The 16,629-nt window shown below is 45.0% G+C and overlaps 1 protein-coding gene across 4 annotated transcripts in view; it reads left to right on the forward strand.

The window, feature by feature from the left end:
* FBXW12 (F-box and WD repeat domain containing 12) overlaps window positions 1-16,629 on the forward strand; it is a 76,843-nt gene that overhangs the window by 48,348 nt on the left and 11,866 nt on the right. For 3 of the 4 annotated variants that reach the window (XM_043587308.1, XM_043587310.1, XM_043587309.1), the window contains 5 exons: window positions 7,668-7,705; window positions 7,925-8,082; window positions 8,937-9,055; window positions 15,349-15,558; window positions 16,363-16,521. In XM_043587308.1, coding sequence (XP_043443243.1) covers window positions 7,668-7,705; window positions 7,925-8,082; window positions 8,937-9,055; window positions 15,349-15,558; window positions 16,363-16,521 — 684 coding nt within the window. Of the gene's footprint in view, window positions 1-6,256; window positions 7,040-7,667; window positions 7,706-7,924; window positions 8,083-8,936; window positions 9,056-15,348; window positions 15,559-16,362; window positions 16,522-16,629 lie in introns of those variants that run through there. The other variant, XM_043587311.1, reaches the window with a different exon arrangement.

The raw sequence follows: 16,629 nt of genomic DNA on the forward strand, positions 1-16,629 counted from the left end.
GTTTTAAACTCACATTAGATGCCTGGGACAGATATATAAATAGAGGAGTCATCAGTATATAGACATCATTTAAACCAGGAACCCAGACATCCTTTTCTGGCGATGATGGAATGGTTGGTGGAAAACTCATGCTCCCATGAAAACCAGATTAAAAGGGAAATAAGATTTTAAGAAATGAATTTATATGACATCATCAGAGAGCTGCCTAGGTAACTAGGATTTGAGTGGGCAGATGTCAAAAGGAAGTGGACCAGAGTGGGAGCTAAAATTCTTTATCTAATTTTTGCCTATTGACGCTGGACTGTTGATAATAGCGTGAGGGAGCCTGAAAACCCAGGCACACAGAGATCTGGGTAGAATTGTTGCTAAGGGTCAGAGGAGTAAGCAAATGAAGTGGCAGATTGAAATTTGTGGATGGCATGGAAGCCAGGATTCAGGTGGCCAATATTCCAGGGAAAGGAGGAAGGAGGATGAGACTCCAACGTATGACTTGGTTTCTCCTTTCTCTGGAGGCGTTTGCCAAATTCTTGCACTGCACTGAGTAGGGGAATAAGAAGTTGGACAGAAGCTTGGGTCACCTAGGTGGCTCAGTCAGTTAAATGTCTGGTTTCGGCTTAGGTCATGATCTCACGGTTTGTGCGTTCGAGCCCACGTCGGGCTCTGTGCTGACAGCTCAGAGCCTGGAGCCTGGTTCGGATTCTGTGTCTCCCTCTTTCTCTGCCCCACCCTGGCTTGCGCTCTCTCTCTGTCTTTCAAAAATGATAAACATTAAAAAAAAAAAGTTGGACAGAAAGCCTCTAAAATATCCCACAGTCTCTCAGGGCTAAAAAGGAAAACATCAAATTTCAAGACCCAACAAAGCATAGAGACCCTTATAAATGCACTACACTTTTAGCTGGGACATCTCAAGGTGCACACCAGAAATCACATCCAGGTGATCCAGAAGTAGATGGAACCTTAAAATACTGCAAACCTGCCTCCTGTCCTCTCAGTCCCCTATCTGATTAGGATAATCTTCCCCCTGTCTCCATGAGGAAGGGAATAAATTTATTACTTAAATAGATCAATGGAACATAATACTGAATCCACAAATAGACCAACATATATGATGATCACCTGATTTTCGACAAAGATGTCCGTGAACTGTAACAGAGAAAGAGTCACCTTTTCTACCCTTGGTGCTATGTCAGATGGAGTCCATACAGAAAAATTAATTCACAATGAATCCCAGATTTAAATATGAAAGGTCAGAACAATAAAGATTCTAGCAAAAAGTAACTTTGTGGTAGGCAAATCTACCTGGAAAAGGAAAAATATAGTTCATTAAAGAAAAAATTGATAAATTAGGCTTCATTAAGAACTTGTTTATTGGGACACCTGAGTGGCTCAGCCAGTTAGGTGTCCAACTCTTGATTTCGGCTCAGGTCATGATGTCGTGGTTCATGAGTTCGAGCCCTACTTCGAGCTCTGTGCTGATGGTGCGGAGCCTGTTTGGGATTCTCTCTCTCTCCCTCTCTCTCTACCCCTCCCCCACTTGCACTATCTCTCTCTCTCAAAAAATAAACACTAAAAAAAATTTTTTAATTAAAAAGTTAAAGGGGCGCCTGGGTGGTTCAGTCGGTTAAGCATCCGACTTTGGCTCAGGTCATGATCTCACAGTTTGTGAGTTCGAGCCCCGCATCGGGCTCTGTGCTGACAGCTTAGAGCCTGGAGCCTGCTTCAAATTCTGTGTCTCCCTCTCTCTCTGCTCCTCCCCTGCTCATGCTCTGTCTCTCTCTCTCTCTCTCTCTCCTTCAAATAAAAACATTTAAAAAAATTAAAAATTAAAAAAAAAAACTTGTTTATCAAAAGTCAGCTCTGGGGGGCACCGGGGAATTTGGGACAGTAATGAAACTGTTCTGTATGTTCATTATGGTGTTAGTTATACAACTGCAGTGTTAACTAGGTTAATTCACTATTTCTTGGGCAGAGAAATGCTGGCTTGGCTAAGGGAGGAAAGAGATTCTACCCCAAAGAAGCCCCAGATCCGGGTTGCTTGTACCATCAGAATCGGGAGGCTGAATATTCAACATACCTCGGCATTCTGAGCTTCAATGTTTCCTTCTTCGGAAGGAAATAGAATCAGATTTTGCATGTGTCCAGTGCCCTGGCTTTTGTATCTACTGCCCGGAGGACACATCTCTTGATAGTCTGGCTCTGGTGGCCAGTGGGGCTTATGTTCACAGGTTCAACAGGACAGGATCAGAGAAATAAACAGTTCTCCCCTGGCTGTCACCCCAGGGCTCAACCCAGAGGAAGCAGACAGAAAGACCCATCTTCCCCTGAAAGAGGTATATTTGTACATGTTTAAAAGCTGCTGCCTGAGGGTCAGGCTTCCAATCAGCCTGAATCTAGATGCTGACTGAGATCCTCCCCTTCGGGACACTGACAGGTCCTGGCACACCCTCAACTACTAGGAGCCACTAAAAATAAAACAGGCTACTTGGACAATCACCAAGGTTTGAGAGACAACCAAGAGATAGGGCAGGGTTGGCTGATAAGGTTAATCCTACACCAAGCCAAGACCGGGAGAGGTAGCTGTTTTCTCTAATGCATAGAAACCAACACAGAGAGTCTAGGAAGAGTAAAGACACAGAAGGATGTGTTCCAAACAAAAGAACAAGACCTTAATGAAACGAAGATAAGTGATTTACATGATGGGGGGCGGGGGAAGTGGAGGGACAAACGGAGAGTGCCTTGCATGCTTACAACGTCCTTTTACTGCAAATTTGTTATACGGACACAGGGACCCATAGGCTGGATGCAGGTAGAATGAAGAACCCTGAAGAAATTGCAGGAATGCCTAATCAGAGAGAGAATAAGAAACACAGAGAGAGAGAGAGAGAGAGAGAGAGAGAGAGAGAGAGAGATCCTGAGACAGAGTCAGTTTGAAATCACCATTCCCACCTTACAGAGGGTATGGGCAGGCAGCAACCCAAAAATCAGTTCTAACATTCAATGTCCTGGACCATTAGAACTGGAAGGAGGCTTGTCACCCAACTCCAGTCCCACGTGCTGTTTTGTTTTTTGTGTATTTTGTCCTTTTATTGATTTCACACTGAGAGGCTTTTAAAATTTTAGAGGCGGTAGGGGGGCGCCTGGGTGGCTCAGTCAGTTAAGTGTCAGACTCTTGGTTTTAGCTCAGGTCATGATCTCATGGTTTGTGAGTTTGAGCCCCATATGGGCTTCATGCTGACAGCACGGAGCCTGCTTCGGATTCTCTTTCTCTGCTCCTCCCCCACTCGTGAGCACTCTCCTTCTCTCTCAAAATAAATAAACAATAAAAAAATAATAAAATAAAAATAAAATTTTAGAGAGGGTTAGACAAAGGAGATATTAGAATGGAGTGCTTTTGGGCACATCTATTTGACTATAAGTGTATTCAAACCATTTGTGTAGTTATGTATACTATACCCTATATTTATTTACACTATATATTTATAGTGTTTACACTGGGAAACTTAAGATTTTTCCACAAGTGTTGTAGATATTTATTTATTTTGTTTTTGTTTTGCTTTAGGAATTCTCTGAATTTGAGGCTTTAAAAAATGCCAGTATAATTAACATACAGTGTTATATTAGTTTCAGATGTACATTAAAGGCATTCAACTATTTCATATGTTACTCAGTACTCAGTAAGTACACTTGCTCCTCTTTGCCTATTTCACCCGTCCCCTCCCTCCCCTCTGGTAACCACCAGTTTGTTCTCTATATTTGAGAGTCTGTTTTTTGTATCTCTCCCCCCTTTTTTTTTTTTTTTTGAACGTTTATTTATTTTTGGGACAGAGAGAGACAGAGCATGAACGGGGGAGGGGCAGAGAGAGAGGGAGACACAGAATCGGAAACAGGCTCCAGGCTCTGAGCCATCAGCCCAGAGCCTGACACGGGGCTCGAACTCCCGGACCACGAGATCGTGACCTGGCTGAAGTCGGATGCTTAGCCGACTGCGCCACCCAGGCGCCCCATCTCTCCCCCTTTTTTCATCTGTTTCTTAAAATTCCACATATGAGTGAAATCATATGGTATTTGTTTTTCTCTCTGACTTATTTCACTTAGCATTATACTCTCTAGATCCATCCATGTTGTTGCAAATGGCAAAATTTCATTTTTTTTTTTTAAGGTCAGGTAATATTCCATTGTATATACATCTTATATACCATATCTTCTTTATCCATTTGTCTATGGCTGGACACTTGGGCTGCTTCCATATCTCGGCTATTGTAAATAATGCCATAATAAACATAGGGGTGCATATATCTTTTCAGATTAGTGTTTTTGTTTTCTTTGGGTAAATACCTATTAGTGGAATTAGTAAATCATAAGATCGTCCTATTTTTAATTTTTTGAGGAACCTCCATACTATTTTCCACAGTTTGCATTCCCACCAACAGGACACAAGGGTTCCTTTTTCTCCACATCCTTGACAACACTTGTTTTTTATTTCAGGCTGGCAAGTGTGCAGTCCCAGGTGTTATTTGTCCAAACATGAATATATTTGAAGACAATTTAGGATGTATATCAAGGTCTAATAAATTTGAACACACATTTTTTTGTGGGTATTAAGGTAGTGAATAGTCAAGAGCTTGTTCATTCACTTGAATTCAGCAAACCAAAACACAGATTGTATTTTATTTATTTTTAATGTTTATTCGTTTTTGAGAGAGAAAGAGAGAGAGACAGAGCATGAGAGGGGGAGGGGCAGAGAGAGAGGGAGACACAGAGACCAAAGTAGGCTCCAGGCTCTGAGCTGTTAGCACAGAGCCTGATGTGGAGCTCGAACTCATGAACCTTGAGACCGTGACTTAGCAGACTGCTTAGCAGACTGAGCCACCCAGATACCCCCAAAGATTGTGTTTTAATTTTATAATTAGTAAAATGGCATAGTTCAGGGAAACTGACTTAGAAGGGACTTGAATGAATTATTGATATGAAAGATATTGTAAGACTCCCTTTATCTCTCTTGAAACCAGGATTTTTTTTTCTTTTTTTTTTTTTTAATTTTTTTTTTCAACGTTTATTTATTTTTGGGACAGAGAGAGACAGAGCATGAACGGGGGAGGGGCAGAGAGAGAGGGAGACACAGAATCGGAAACAGGCTCCAGGCTCTGAGCCATCAGCCCAGAGCCCGACGCGGGGCTCGAACTCGCGGACCGCGAGATCGTGACCTGGCTGAAGTCGGACGCTCAACCGACTGCGCCACCCAGGCGCCCCTGGGATTTTTTATTTTTTTTTCTTTATAACAGTTTATTTCTCTTCAAACCACATTCTCTTCAAACCAGTTTCCTATGAACCTAATTCAACAGAACGAAAAATATGTCTCCCCATAGTTGTGAGGTTTGTACTTTATCGGCCTGTCAGTGTGAAGTTTCCCAATGCAAATTCTGAGGAAGAGGACATTTATCCCAGAAAAGCCCAGTCTGAGGGCACCTGGGTGGTTCAGTTGGTTAAGCCACAAACTTCAGCTCAGGTCATGATCTTGAGGTTCATGAGTTTGAGCCCCATGTCGGGCTCTGTGATGACAGCTCAGAACCTGAAACCTGATTCAGATTCTGTGTCTCCCTCTCTCTGTGCCCCTCCCCTGCTCACTCTCTCTCTCTTTTACTCACTCTCTCTTTCTCAAAAATAAACATTAAAACAATTTTTTTTTAATTTAAAAAAAGAAAAAGGAAAGCCCAGTCTAGTTTTGGATAATAGAGTAGATATCATTGCAGGAAAAATGGTGCTGCTGAGGACCACTACTGTGGGTCAGGCGGAGGCAGCCTGACCCAGTTTACAGGGGTCATCACCGTTGAGCCTCAGACAGGAACTCATAGAAAATACTGGAATCAGGGACGCCTGGGTGGCTCAGTTGGTAAAGCATCTGACTCTTGGTTTTGGCTCAGGTCGTGATCTCACACTTCATGAGTGCAAGCCCCATGTCTGGCTCTGTGCTGACAGTGTGGAACCTGCTTAGGATTCTCTCTCTCCCCTCTCTCTGCCTCTATCCCCTTCATACTCTGTCTCTCTCTCAAAATAAATAAACTTAAGGGGCACCTGGGTGGCTCAATCGGTTGAGCATCTGACTTTGGCTCAGGTCATGATCTCACGGTTTGTGGGTTCAAGCCCTTTATTGGGCCCTGTGCTGACAGCTCAGAGCCTGCGCCCTGCTTTGGATTCTTTGTCTCCCTCTCTCTCTTCCCCTCCCCCACTCACACTTGTCTCTCTCTCTCTTTGTCAAAAATAAATAAACATTAAAAATTTTTTTAATAAATACATAAACTTAAAAAATTAAAAAAAAAATCAGTTGTTAAGTTCTTGGAAGAAAAGTATTGGGTCACAAGAGAAAGGCACCACCTGTGAGAGCCATCTCAGATAAGCCCTGTGCCCTTAGCACAGGCCTCTGTGGCCCATGCTTTCTCCTTCCTCTGGAAAGTGAAATGCACAAAGGTAGAAACCCAGGGGCTGTGTTGGTGCTGGGAGATAGGCTGTGCTGGTCAGATTCGATGTCTCAAAATAGACATATAAACGTGCCAACCTGATCCCCTACCCCAGTGATTTGGAACTTGGAGGGTGTCAGTCAAAATTTCCTAGAGAGTCTTGACAAGTTCATCAGCACCTAGAGCTGCCCCGGATCCTGCACTTTCAGTTCACAGTGCAAAAGAAAAAAGGTGTCGAACACGTTGACACAATGAACACAATGAACAGGCGAGTGCAGGGAGGGATGCCCTCAGCTCATGGATCTGGTCCCGGAGGAGGCCGAAGTGGAGGGCCACCTCCCTGCGAGTGCACGCACCTGCAGGCTGTTTCCATCAGAGCCAGATGAGCTGCAGGTGGAAATCCTCCCGAGTTGCTGCAGACTTGGGCCAGGCCTTTAAATTCAGAGCAACTGGGGAGGAGAAAGGAGACTGGATGTAGGCTCAGGCCATGCAAGATGGCGCTCCAACTGCCTGATCTGCCGACGTTAAAAATCTTCTCTTTCCTGGATGCGTTCAGCTTGCTCCAGGCTTCCCAAGTGAACAGGGTAAATGTTCTCCACTATTCGCTCTCTGTCTGACCCGCCCCACCCCCACACCTCTCCACAAGTCCTTGCACAAGAACCCTTTCACCTCGGTCTCTCAGCTTTGAGATCTTGGCTACGCGAGCCTTATACCCACACAGCCTCCCTCTTTGCTTAAATTTACCTTGTTCGGGCCCATCCGCTCAGCTCCCAGAGATCAATGTCCCTGGATTTTAGTTGCTTCTCTTGACCAGTTTGAGCCCCCCTTTTGCAGAATAATGGAGTGGTACCTTGTGTGTTGGGGGTTAGCATCCTTCCCCTCCGAGGGCCTCCTGTTTTGTTAAATGAAAAGGACACACTGATACCCAGGAGTTGCTGTACTGACTAAATGGTCCTTGCAGTCCCCATTTCAAGCTCCAAAAAGTCCCCATTTCTCCCTCCAAACTCTCACAGGAATCCCAAGGGCCTGTCTTAGCCTTGACGGACCTCTGCTGTCACCCTGTCCCCATCCCCCCAGACGGGGAGGGCCATGAGAGCTGGGATGCTGGCTGGTGAACCAGTGTGGGCCTTGCAACCAGAACAAATGATAGCAGAGGAGCAGCCAGCCTTTGGGGACTGACTGCCTGCTCACCCCTTCCTTTCTCCCCCTCAGGAATGGAATAGAGTTGCCGAGAACGATCACCTGTGGAGGTGAGCAAGGCAAGGGCAAGGCGGGAAGGCAGGTGTGTCTCATGGGGGAAGACGATTGGATTGCGTACCGAGGAGGCCTGCGGGTGGCCCTGTCTTGAGAGGCGTGAGTGACGCTCACAGAGAGGGAGGGGTTCGTGAGACCAGTGCTCCCGAGGAGGTGGACTGACTGGGGGGCAGCCTGGGGTGGGGGTGGGGGTGGTGTTATGACTCTGTTTCCAGAAACCTGTGTCTGAAGAAATGGAGCTTCTGCAACTTCTCCAAGTGCCTGGGCTCACAGACGTGGAAACAATTCTTCCTCAAACAAACAAAGCAGGAGTATCAGATGGCCTTGGCGCAACCAGAGGACTTTATCTTCAAAGAAGCAACTGGGAACCTCGGTATGGGGGTAGGAGGAGCCTAGAGGACCGTGACAAACTTGTTTTAAGAAATGCGCCATTTTCTCCCCGCCCCCGTTCCCCCCCCCCCCCCCCCCCCCCCCCCCCCCCCCCCCCCCCCCCCCCCCCCCCCCCCCCCCCCCCCGTTTTCATTCAGTGAGGAGAAAGAAGATTAAAACTTGGTGGGACTGGGCTGCGGTGGTAGCTGTCCCTGGTCTCCCTGCTTCTTCTCTTGTCCCCTGTGGTCACAAGATCAGATCAGGCCCTGTGAGGACTCCCTTTCTCCGCAGACTTCCCATCCCTCCTAGGATAAAAATTTTAAACAAAAAGGAAACTTAAATAACAGAAGTTCTGTTTGCTTTATTCCGAATTCCTCTTTTATTTTTATTTTTATCTTTTAAATGTTTTATTTTTGAGAGCAGGGGAGGGGCAGAGAAAGGGAGACAGAGGATCCAAAGAGGGCTCTGTGCTGACAGCAGCGAGCCCAGTGTAGGGCTTGAACTCACGAATCATGAAATCATGACCTGAGCTGAAGTTGGACGCTCAACCGACTGAGCCGCCCGGGTGCCCCATCCTAGTACCTCTTTTAAAACTCCGAACAGTTATCTGCTGGTGACGTTTTTATCCCCATTTTATATCTATGGAAACTGAAATGAAGGAGAAAAACCAATTGGCCAGTGTCTCCCAAATGGCCAGTCTGCAATGGGAACCCATTTTTGGAGGACTCTGAAGGCCACCCAACTTCTTCTCTTCTCCAAACTCTCCCAAGAGGGTGCAGGAAAACTTACAATTATCTTTCCAGAGTTCTCTTTATTTGACTGCATCATCCCTCAAGTATTGTCTGTGTTTCCTTCTAGGAATCATAGGACCTATGGCTTATCTGTCAGGAAATGGCCCCACAATGGGTGGACGGGAGAAGTCCATCATTTGTACCGTGTCGTCCAAGCACATGCTTTATGCCTGGGATGTGCAGGAGGTGAGTCTGGCCGATGAGCACAGGTAATGTATGCCCGTGTCCGTCTTCCATGCAGGAAATGGGGGCTGGGGAGAAACGATACTAGGAAATGGTGCCGGGAACAGAGTTTCAGAGCAGGTCTTCTAATTGGTAATCTGTGACCTTTTCATCTAGTCTACAGACACACACAGAAAATTCATTTTTTAATGTGTGTTTCTAGATATAAATGTGTGCAAGGACTTAATTTCTGTTGGTAACGTGCAATGACTGTGAAAGAAACTTTGGGCGCTGGGATCTTCACTATCTATTCTCCCCACTTCCTGTCAACTGTTGGCACTTGTTACGTTGGATTTTTCAGAAAGCGGTCTCTAACTCCGATCACTGCCAAGGAGCACAACGGTCTTACATATCAGGATTAGTAAAAGTAGTGCAAGAATCACTGGATAGGGAATGGGGAAATCCCAACATGGGGCCCAAATTTTTATATTTTCTTGGCTTGCCCTGTTTGGACTTCTCTTTTCTCCCTGTAAAAATTATTATATGCTGATTCTTTGGGGTATCTGGATGGCTCAGTCATTTAAGCATCTGATTCTTGATTTGGGCTCTGATTGTGATCTCATGGTTTGTGGGTTCAAGCCCCATGTCGGGCTCTGCACTGACAGTGCAGGGCCTGCTTGGGATTCTCTGTCTCTCTCTGTCTCTCCCCCACCTCCTCTCCCCACTCGTGCGCACACACACTCTCTCTGTCAAAATAAACTTTAAAAACCTACATAATGCTTCTTTGTCACACAGGGCCTTCTAGAGTATGACAAATACCTCTTTATGAATACTTGAGGTGGTAGGAGAATGATGAACTAAGAGTCTAGAAGGATACTCCTAAAGTCACACAATGTTCTATGCCCATTACATCTCAGTAAAGCTGAGAAGATAAACCAGAAAAGTACACTCTTGCATAACTTGCTCTTAGGGAAACCAGTCCCACGTCCCTGAAGCCCAGTGGATGATGATCCATGTGGCAAAGAGCTCGGGCCTTCTGCCAACAGCCAACACTAGCTTGCAGTCACGTGAGTGAACCATCTTGGAAGCTGATCTTCAATCCTTCAGGTTATTGTATCCCCAGTCAACATGTTGCAACCTAGCAAGGAACCCTAAACCAGAGCCACTCAGTGAGTCGACTCCTGAATTGTTGACCAACAGAAGCTGTAGGAGATAAGTGTTTATTGCTTTGAGCTGCTAGGTCATTTGTTAGGCAGCAGCAACCGGTAACAGGGTGGATTTTTTGTTTTTGGTGTGTGTGTGTGTGTGTGTGTGTGTTTGGTTTTTGTGTTTTTTTTTTGTTTGTTTTGTTTTGAGTGATAGCATGTGCACATGAAAGGGCAGGGACAGAAAGAGAATCTTAACTTTTAAAAAAAATGTTTATTTTTGAGAGAGAAAGAGACTGAGTGTGAGTGGGGGAGGGGCAGAGAGAGAGAGGGAGACACAGAATCCACAGCAGACTCCAGGTTCTGAGCTGTTAGCGCAGAGCTTGATGCGGGGCTCGAGCCCACAAACCATGAGATCATGACCTGAGCCGAAGTCAGACGTCTAACCAACTGAGCCACCCAGGCGCTGAGAGAGCACAAGAGAGAGAGAACCTTAAGCAGGCTCCACACTCAGCGTTGAGCCTGACACTGGGTTTGATCCCACAACCCTGGGATCATGACCTGAACTGAAATCAAGAGTCAGACTCTCAGACGACTGAGCTACCCAGGCATCCCCAGATAAGTTTTTACTACCTGGAAGTAGGGTGCTGCCATAACAAAAATTTAAGATGTGGAAGAAGCTTTGGAATCAGGCAGTGGGAAGAAGCTAAGAAAGCTCTGAGGAGAGTTTTGGACCTTGGAGAGACTGTTAGCAAAAACCTAACTGGCTGCCGTGAGGCTGCCAGTGAAGACACACAGGAAAATGTAAAAAGTGTTATTGGACACTGGAGGAAACCGGGTCCTTGCTACATAGCTGCAGAAGGTTGAGCAACACTGTCACCCAGGGTAACGTGGAAACTAGCAAATATATCCACTGAATTGAATGATCTTGCTCAGGAGAATTCCAGGCAGAATGCTGAAGGCTGGCTGCTGCTTGCTGCTTGGAGCAAAACACAAGAGTAAGAGGGAGAGGATAAAGTGAGGGCTGTCAAATAAAAGGGAGCCAAGGATTGCTGGTTCTAAAAATTCACAGCCTTTCAAGATGGGAAATGACGTTAAAACTTAAGTCAACTCCAAGCAAGATCAATCCATGGCAGTGTCTGTAAACCATACTGTAAAGGTGAAGTCAAAGGGGTGACTGCAAAATTCTTTCTTTTTTAAGTTTATTTATTTTGAGAGCAAGAGAGTGAGCGAGAGTCAGGGAGGAGCAGAGAGAATTCTAAGCAGGCTCCACGCCGTCAGTGCAGAGCCTGATATGGGGCTTGATCTCAAGAACAGTGAGATCATGACCTGAGCCAAAATCAAGAGTCGGATGCTTAACCAACTGAGCCACCCAGGCGCCCATAGCCCCATTCTTTTTTTAGACCACGGAAAGATCCAAGTGGAGTGCCTCAGAGCTGTTGAAACAAGCACTGGACCTCAAAGTTTGCCCTTGGCAGCCCAGGGTATCAGAGAATTATCTCCAAGACTTGTGAATGTGGCTCTTGTCTGATGACATAAACTCAGTAAGTTTCTCTGGAGACCCACAGAGTTTTTCAGAGACTCCTACTGACAGAAAGGCTGCCAGCTTGAACTTAAAGAGGTTGAGATATCGTAACAGGAGAAGAGGACTTGGAATCCTGAACTTTTACAGGGAAGAAGCTAGCTCCAAAAACCACTTCCCTGAAAAAGTGGACCACTGTATATGGAAAGGGCAGGAGAACTCAGAAGACAGAGCCAAGAGTCCTGAAGAATCTCTCCCAGGCCTTGAATCCCAGTCAACGTACTACCAGCATGTTCTCTATTGGATCTCAAATGTTCTGTGTAGCAGTGGTTCCCACCACCCTACCCCCATTTCCTCCCCCTTTATTTTTTTTGGATGAGAGGGTCTATAATGTTATCCTTACCTATAATACCCTACTCTTGTATGTTGGGGCTGGAGGAGTAGAAAGATAACTTGTATATTTAGTTCAAGGTTTTCACATCAAGATGAACTGAGTCTAAAGAGCCTCTCATTAAACCATGAGACCCTAGATTTTGAGATGATGCTGTAATGGTGAACTATTTGGGGGCACTGGGGAGATGGTGAGTGTATTTTGCATGTAGGCCAGAGGTGACTATTAGGGACTGCAGGTGGGCTGTGTCAGCCAGCCTCTAAGATGTCCCATGTTCCCGATTTTAGGTAGGCCACTCCATACTGAATAGGGCTGGCCTTTGTAACCAATTGGATATTGTGGGAATGGTGTATGACTTCTGAAGCTACGTCACAAAAAACACTTCCTCTCTGAGTCATCGGTTCTTAGAAAACCAGCCAATAATGTTATGAGAACCCTTAAGAAGTCCTCCAGAGAGGTCTGTGTGGTGAAGTACTGAGGACCGCCAGTAGCCAGCACCGACTTGCCAGCCATATGAGTGAACCATCTCGAGTTTCGTCCTTATGCAGCCAGCTTCAACCTCCTAAGAGACCCTGAGTCAGAACTACCTAGCCAAGCTGCACCTGAATTTCTAACAGCAACTGAGACAACAAAAACTTCTGTTTTAATCCACCCAATTTTTTTGGAGAGGGCTTATTTTAAAAAGACTTATTTCTTTAAAATTTTTTAATGTTTATTTTTGAGACAGAAAGAGACAGATCATGAACGGGGGAGGGGCAGAGAGAGAGGGAGACACAGAATCTGAAGCAGGCTCCAGGCTCCAAGCTGTCAGCACAGAGCCCGACGCGGGGCTCAAACTCACGGACCGTGAGATCATGACCTGAGCCCAAGTCGGAAGCTCAACCGACTGAGCCACCCAGGTGCCCCTGGAGAGGGTTTATTTTTTACTTATTTTGCTTATTTTTTTTTTTAATTTTTTTAACGTTTATTTTTGAGACAGAGAGAGACAGAGCATGAACGGGGGAGGGCCAGAGAGAGAGGGAGACACAGAATCTGAAACAGGCTCCAGGCTCTGAGCTGTCAGCACAGAGCCCGACGCGGGGCTCAAACTCACAGACTGAGAGATCATGACCTGAGCCGAAGTCGGACGCTTAACCGACTGAGCCACCAGGCGCCCCTTTACTTATTTTGCTTATTTAAAAAAAAAAAAAAAAAAACAACTTCCAGCATAGTTAACATGCAGCATTATATTAGTTTCAGGTATACAATACAGTGATTGAACAATTCTATACATTACTCAGTGCTCATTGTGGCAAGTGTACTTTTTTTTTTTTCCAATGTTTATTTTGAGAGAGCAGGGGTGGAGGTGGGGGACAGAGAGTGAATCCCAAACAAGCTCCTCACTGTCAGCACAGAGCCCAACGTGGGTCTCAAACCCACAAACCATGAGATCATGACCTGAGCCCAAACCAAGAGTCAGACGCTTAACTGAGCCACCCAGGTGCCCTTATAAGTGTACTCTTTAATCCCCATCATCTATTTCACCCATTCCCCCATCCACCTCCCTTCTGGTAACTGTTTCTTCTCTGTACTTAAGAGTCTGTTTCTTGGTTTGTCTCTTTTTTCTCTTGTGTTTCTTAAAGTAAACTATGAGTAAAATCATATGGTATTTGTCTTTCTCTGAATTATTTCACTAGCACTGTACTCTCTAGATCTATCGATGGTGGTGCAAATGGCAAGGTTTCATTATTTTTTATGGCCAAGTAATATTCCATTGTCTAAATATACCACATACTCTTTATCCATTCATCTACCAATGGACACTTGAGCTGCTTCTATATCTTGGCTATTATAAATAATGCTGCAAAAAACCTAGGAGTGATACATGTTTTTGAATTAGTGTTTTTGTTTTATTTATGTAAATACCCAGTAGGAGAATTACTAGATCATATGATAGTTCTTTTTTCAATTTTCTGAGTAGCCGCCATACTGTTTTCCACAGTGGCTGCACCAGTTTGCATTCCCACCAGCAGTGCACGAGCATTTCTTTTTCTCTGCATCCACGCTGAAACTTGTTTCTTATATTTTTTATTTTAGCCATTCTGACAGGTATGAGGTGATATCTCATCCTAGTTTTGATTTTAAGCCACCCAATTTGGGGATGATTTACGAAGCAATAGATAACACTACACAGGAAGCCTCTTAGTGTTAAGAGTACAAATGGTGGTGACATTTGGAAAGGGTAGAGAGGTTAGTAAACAGAACAAGTACAGGTAGAAATAGTTATATGGAGCGCCTGCGTGGCTTAGTCATTTGGGCGTCTGACTTCGGCTCAGGTCATGATCTCGCAGTTTGTGAGTTCAAGCCCCACGTCGGCCTCTGTGCTGGGAGCCTGGAGCCTGCTTCAGATTCTGTGTCTCCCCCTCTCTCTGCCCCTCCCCTACTCATACACTCTCTTTCAAAAATAAACAAATGTTTTAAAAAAAAAAAGTAGTTATATGAACACTTTGTAACAATTTTTACGTTTATTTTTGTATTTTTATCTCTTTGATATACTTCACGATTTTTAAACTAAAGAAAATCTAGAAAGGAAACCGTTCTTATTTGCAACATACAAGATTGATGATGGATAACAATTATGAGTGTTGATATTCTTTGGATCCTACTGTGAACTGGATATTCTTTGGATTCCTACTAAGTATGTTTCGTGTGCTATGAAATGGAAACAGCCGTGTAAGAAGCCACAATGATAAGTAACTTGCCAAATGTCACACCATTAGAAAGGCAGAACTGGGGTACCTGGGGGGCTCAGTAGGTTAGGCACCTGACTCTTGATTTCAGCTCCGGTCATGATCTCTCAGTTTGTGAATTCTAGCCCCGCACCGGGCTCTGTGCTGATGGTGCAGAGCCTGCTTAGAATCTTTCCCTCTCTCTGTTCCTCCCCTACGTGCATGCACACTCTCTCTCTCTGTGTCTCTCAAAAATAAACAAAAAATTTTTTTTATTAATAAAAAAAAAAAAAGAGGCAGAACTGATTTGGGCCCAGAAGTCAGATCGTTCTTTATGCCTATCATGTAGTGAGCTCTTCTGTTGTTTGAATATATTGTATTGTTCCTTTTCTGTGTTCACTACCCTCTCAAGGGGGTATTTTCTTGTTTGTTTTTCCCCAGAAGCAAGAAACGGCTCTAATTTGGAGGAGACTTCCAAATAAACGCTGGCAGAATGAAAGCACCGTGGGTGTGAGGAGTTCCTGGCACATACAATGTTCCTTTCCCTCTAGGGCACTATGATCTGGTCAAGCCCCGTCCAGCAGTCTAGTATCACGCATCTGGCGACCCTCCCTCAGATGCATCTCGCATTCACTGTGGATTTGGAGGGAACCGTCAAAGTGTGGAATTGTCAGGATCAGGATGCCCTGGCCACTTTCCCCGTGTCTCAGGCCTGCTTTTCCTTGGAAGTCTGTCTCACAAAGGATGGCCCATTCCTGATGGTAAGTGAGCTCTGCATCTGGAGGGCACCCACAAAACAAAATGCCTGCTGCCTTGGCCGCTGTTGTGGCCCCATTACTGTCACATCACAGTCTATCTTCTTGGAGTCATCCCTACCATGTACCCTGAGGGTCAAAACATACCAGCGAATGCTGGTCACACAAACCTTGCTACCATCTTGGCCCTTGATCTCCCACAAGTACATTTCCCTAGTCATTCTTCCCAAAAAAGGAAAAAAAAATCCTGAATTACTTTATATCCATGTCTCTTCTTTCAAGTGTCGATTGTACAGTACATGACCTTGGACAGGGACTATGGAGGGAGAGCTGTGGGTTTGGGGCGATATTGAGAAAAAATAATAATGTTGATGTACCAATGAATAATTACCCTCGAGAAGAATGCTTTGGGGCTTAGAAAGTTTTATTCCTTGGGATCATTCTCACAACGTCAAGGGGTTTTAATCTCCATTATATGATTAAAGAAACAGTAATATATATTCTTAAAATTTTTTTAAGTTTATTTTGAGAGAGACAGAGACAGTATGAATGGGAGAGGGGCAGGCAGAGAGGGAGAGAGAGAATCCCAAGCAGGCTCTGTGCTGTCAGCACAGAGTCCAATGCGGGGCTCGAGCTCATGAAACCATAAGATCATGACTTGAGCTGAAATCAAGAGTTGATCACTTAACCAACTGAGCCACCCTGGCACCCAAAACAGTAGAATATTTTGCAGCTGACAGTGATGACTTCTGTGTGCTTTATAATCTCCCATCTCCTTCTGTTGATGTGGTGGTGGTGCTTTGGTTTCAGGTCGGCAATTCTGAAGGTGACATCTACACACTGACAGTGCCTGAGCTCAGGGGTGTTTCTAAAGTCCACGCATTTAAATACACTGTTGACCTTCTGCACTGCTCTCCTGACAAGAAATGGGTCTTTGCATCTGGGACACATCAGAACATCTTGCCCAGGGTGAGTGTTGCTCTGCGGGTTAACCTCGGGAGGACAGGGTCAAACATTGGGAAGGTGGAGTTTAGGAAGTGTGGGAGAACCTGCAGCACTCAGCAAGGACCAGACATA

This window comes from Prionailurus bengalensis, chromosome A2 (genome assembly GCF_016509475.1).
Source record: "Prionailurus bengalensis isolate Pbe53 chromosome A2, Fcat_Pben_1.1_paternal_pri, whole genome shotgun sequence".
In the NCBI taxonomy this organism is placed as follows: domain Eukaryota; kingdom Metazoa; phylum Chordata; class Mammalia; order Carnivora; family Felidae; genus Prionailurus; species Prionailurus bengalensis.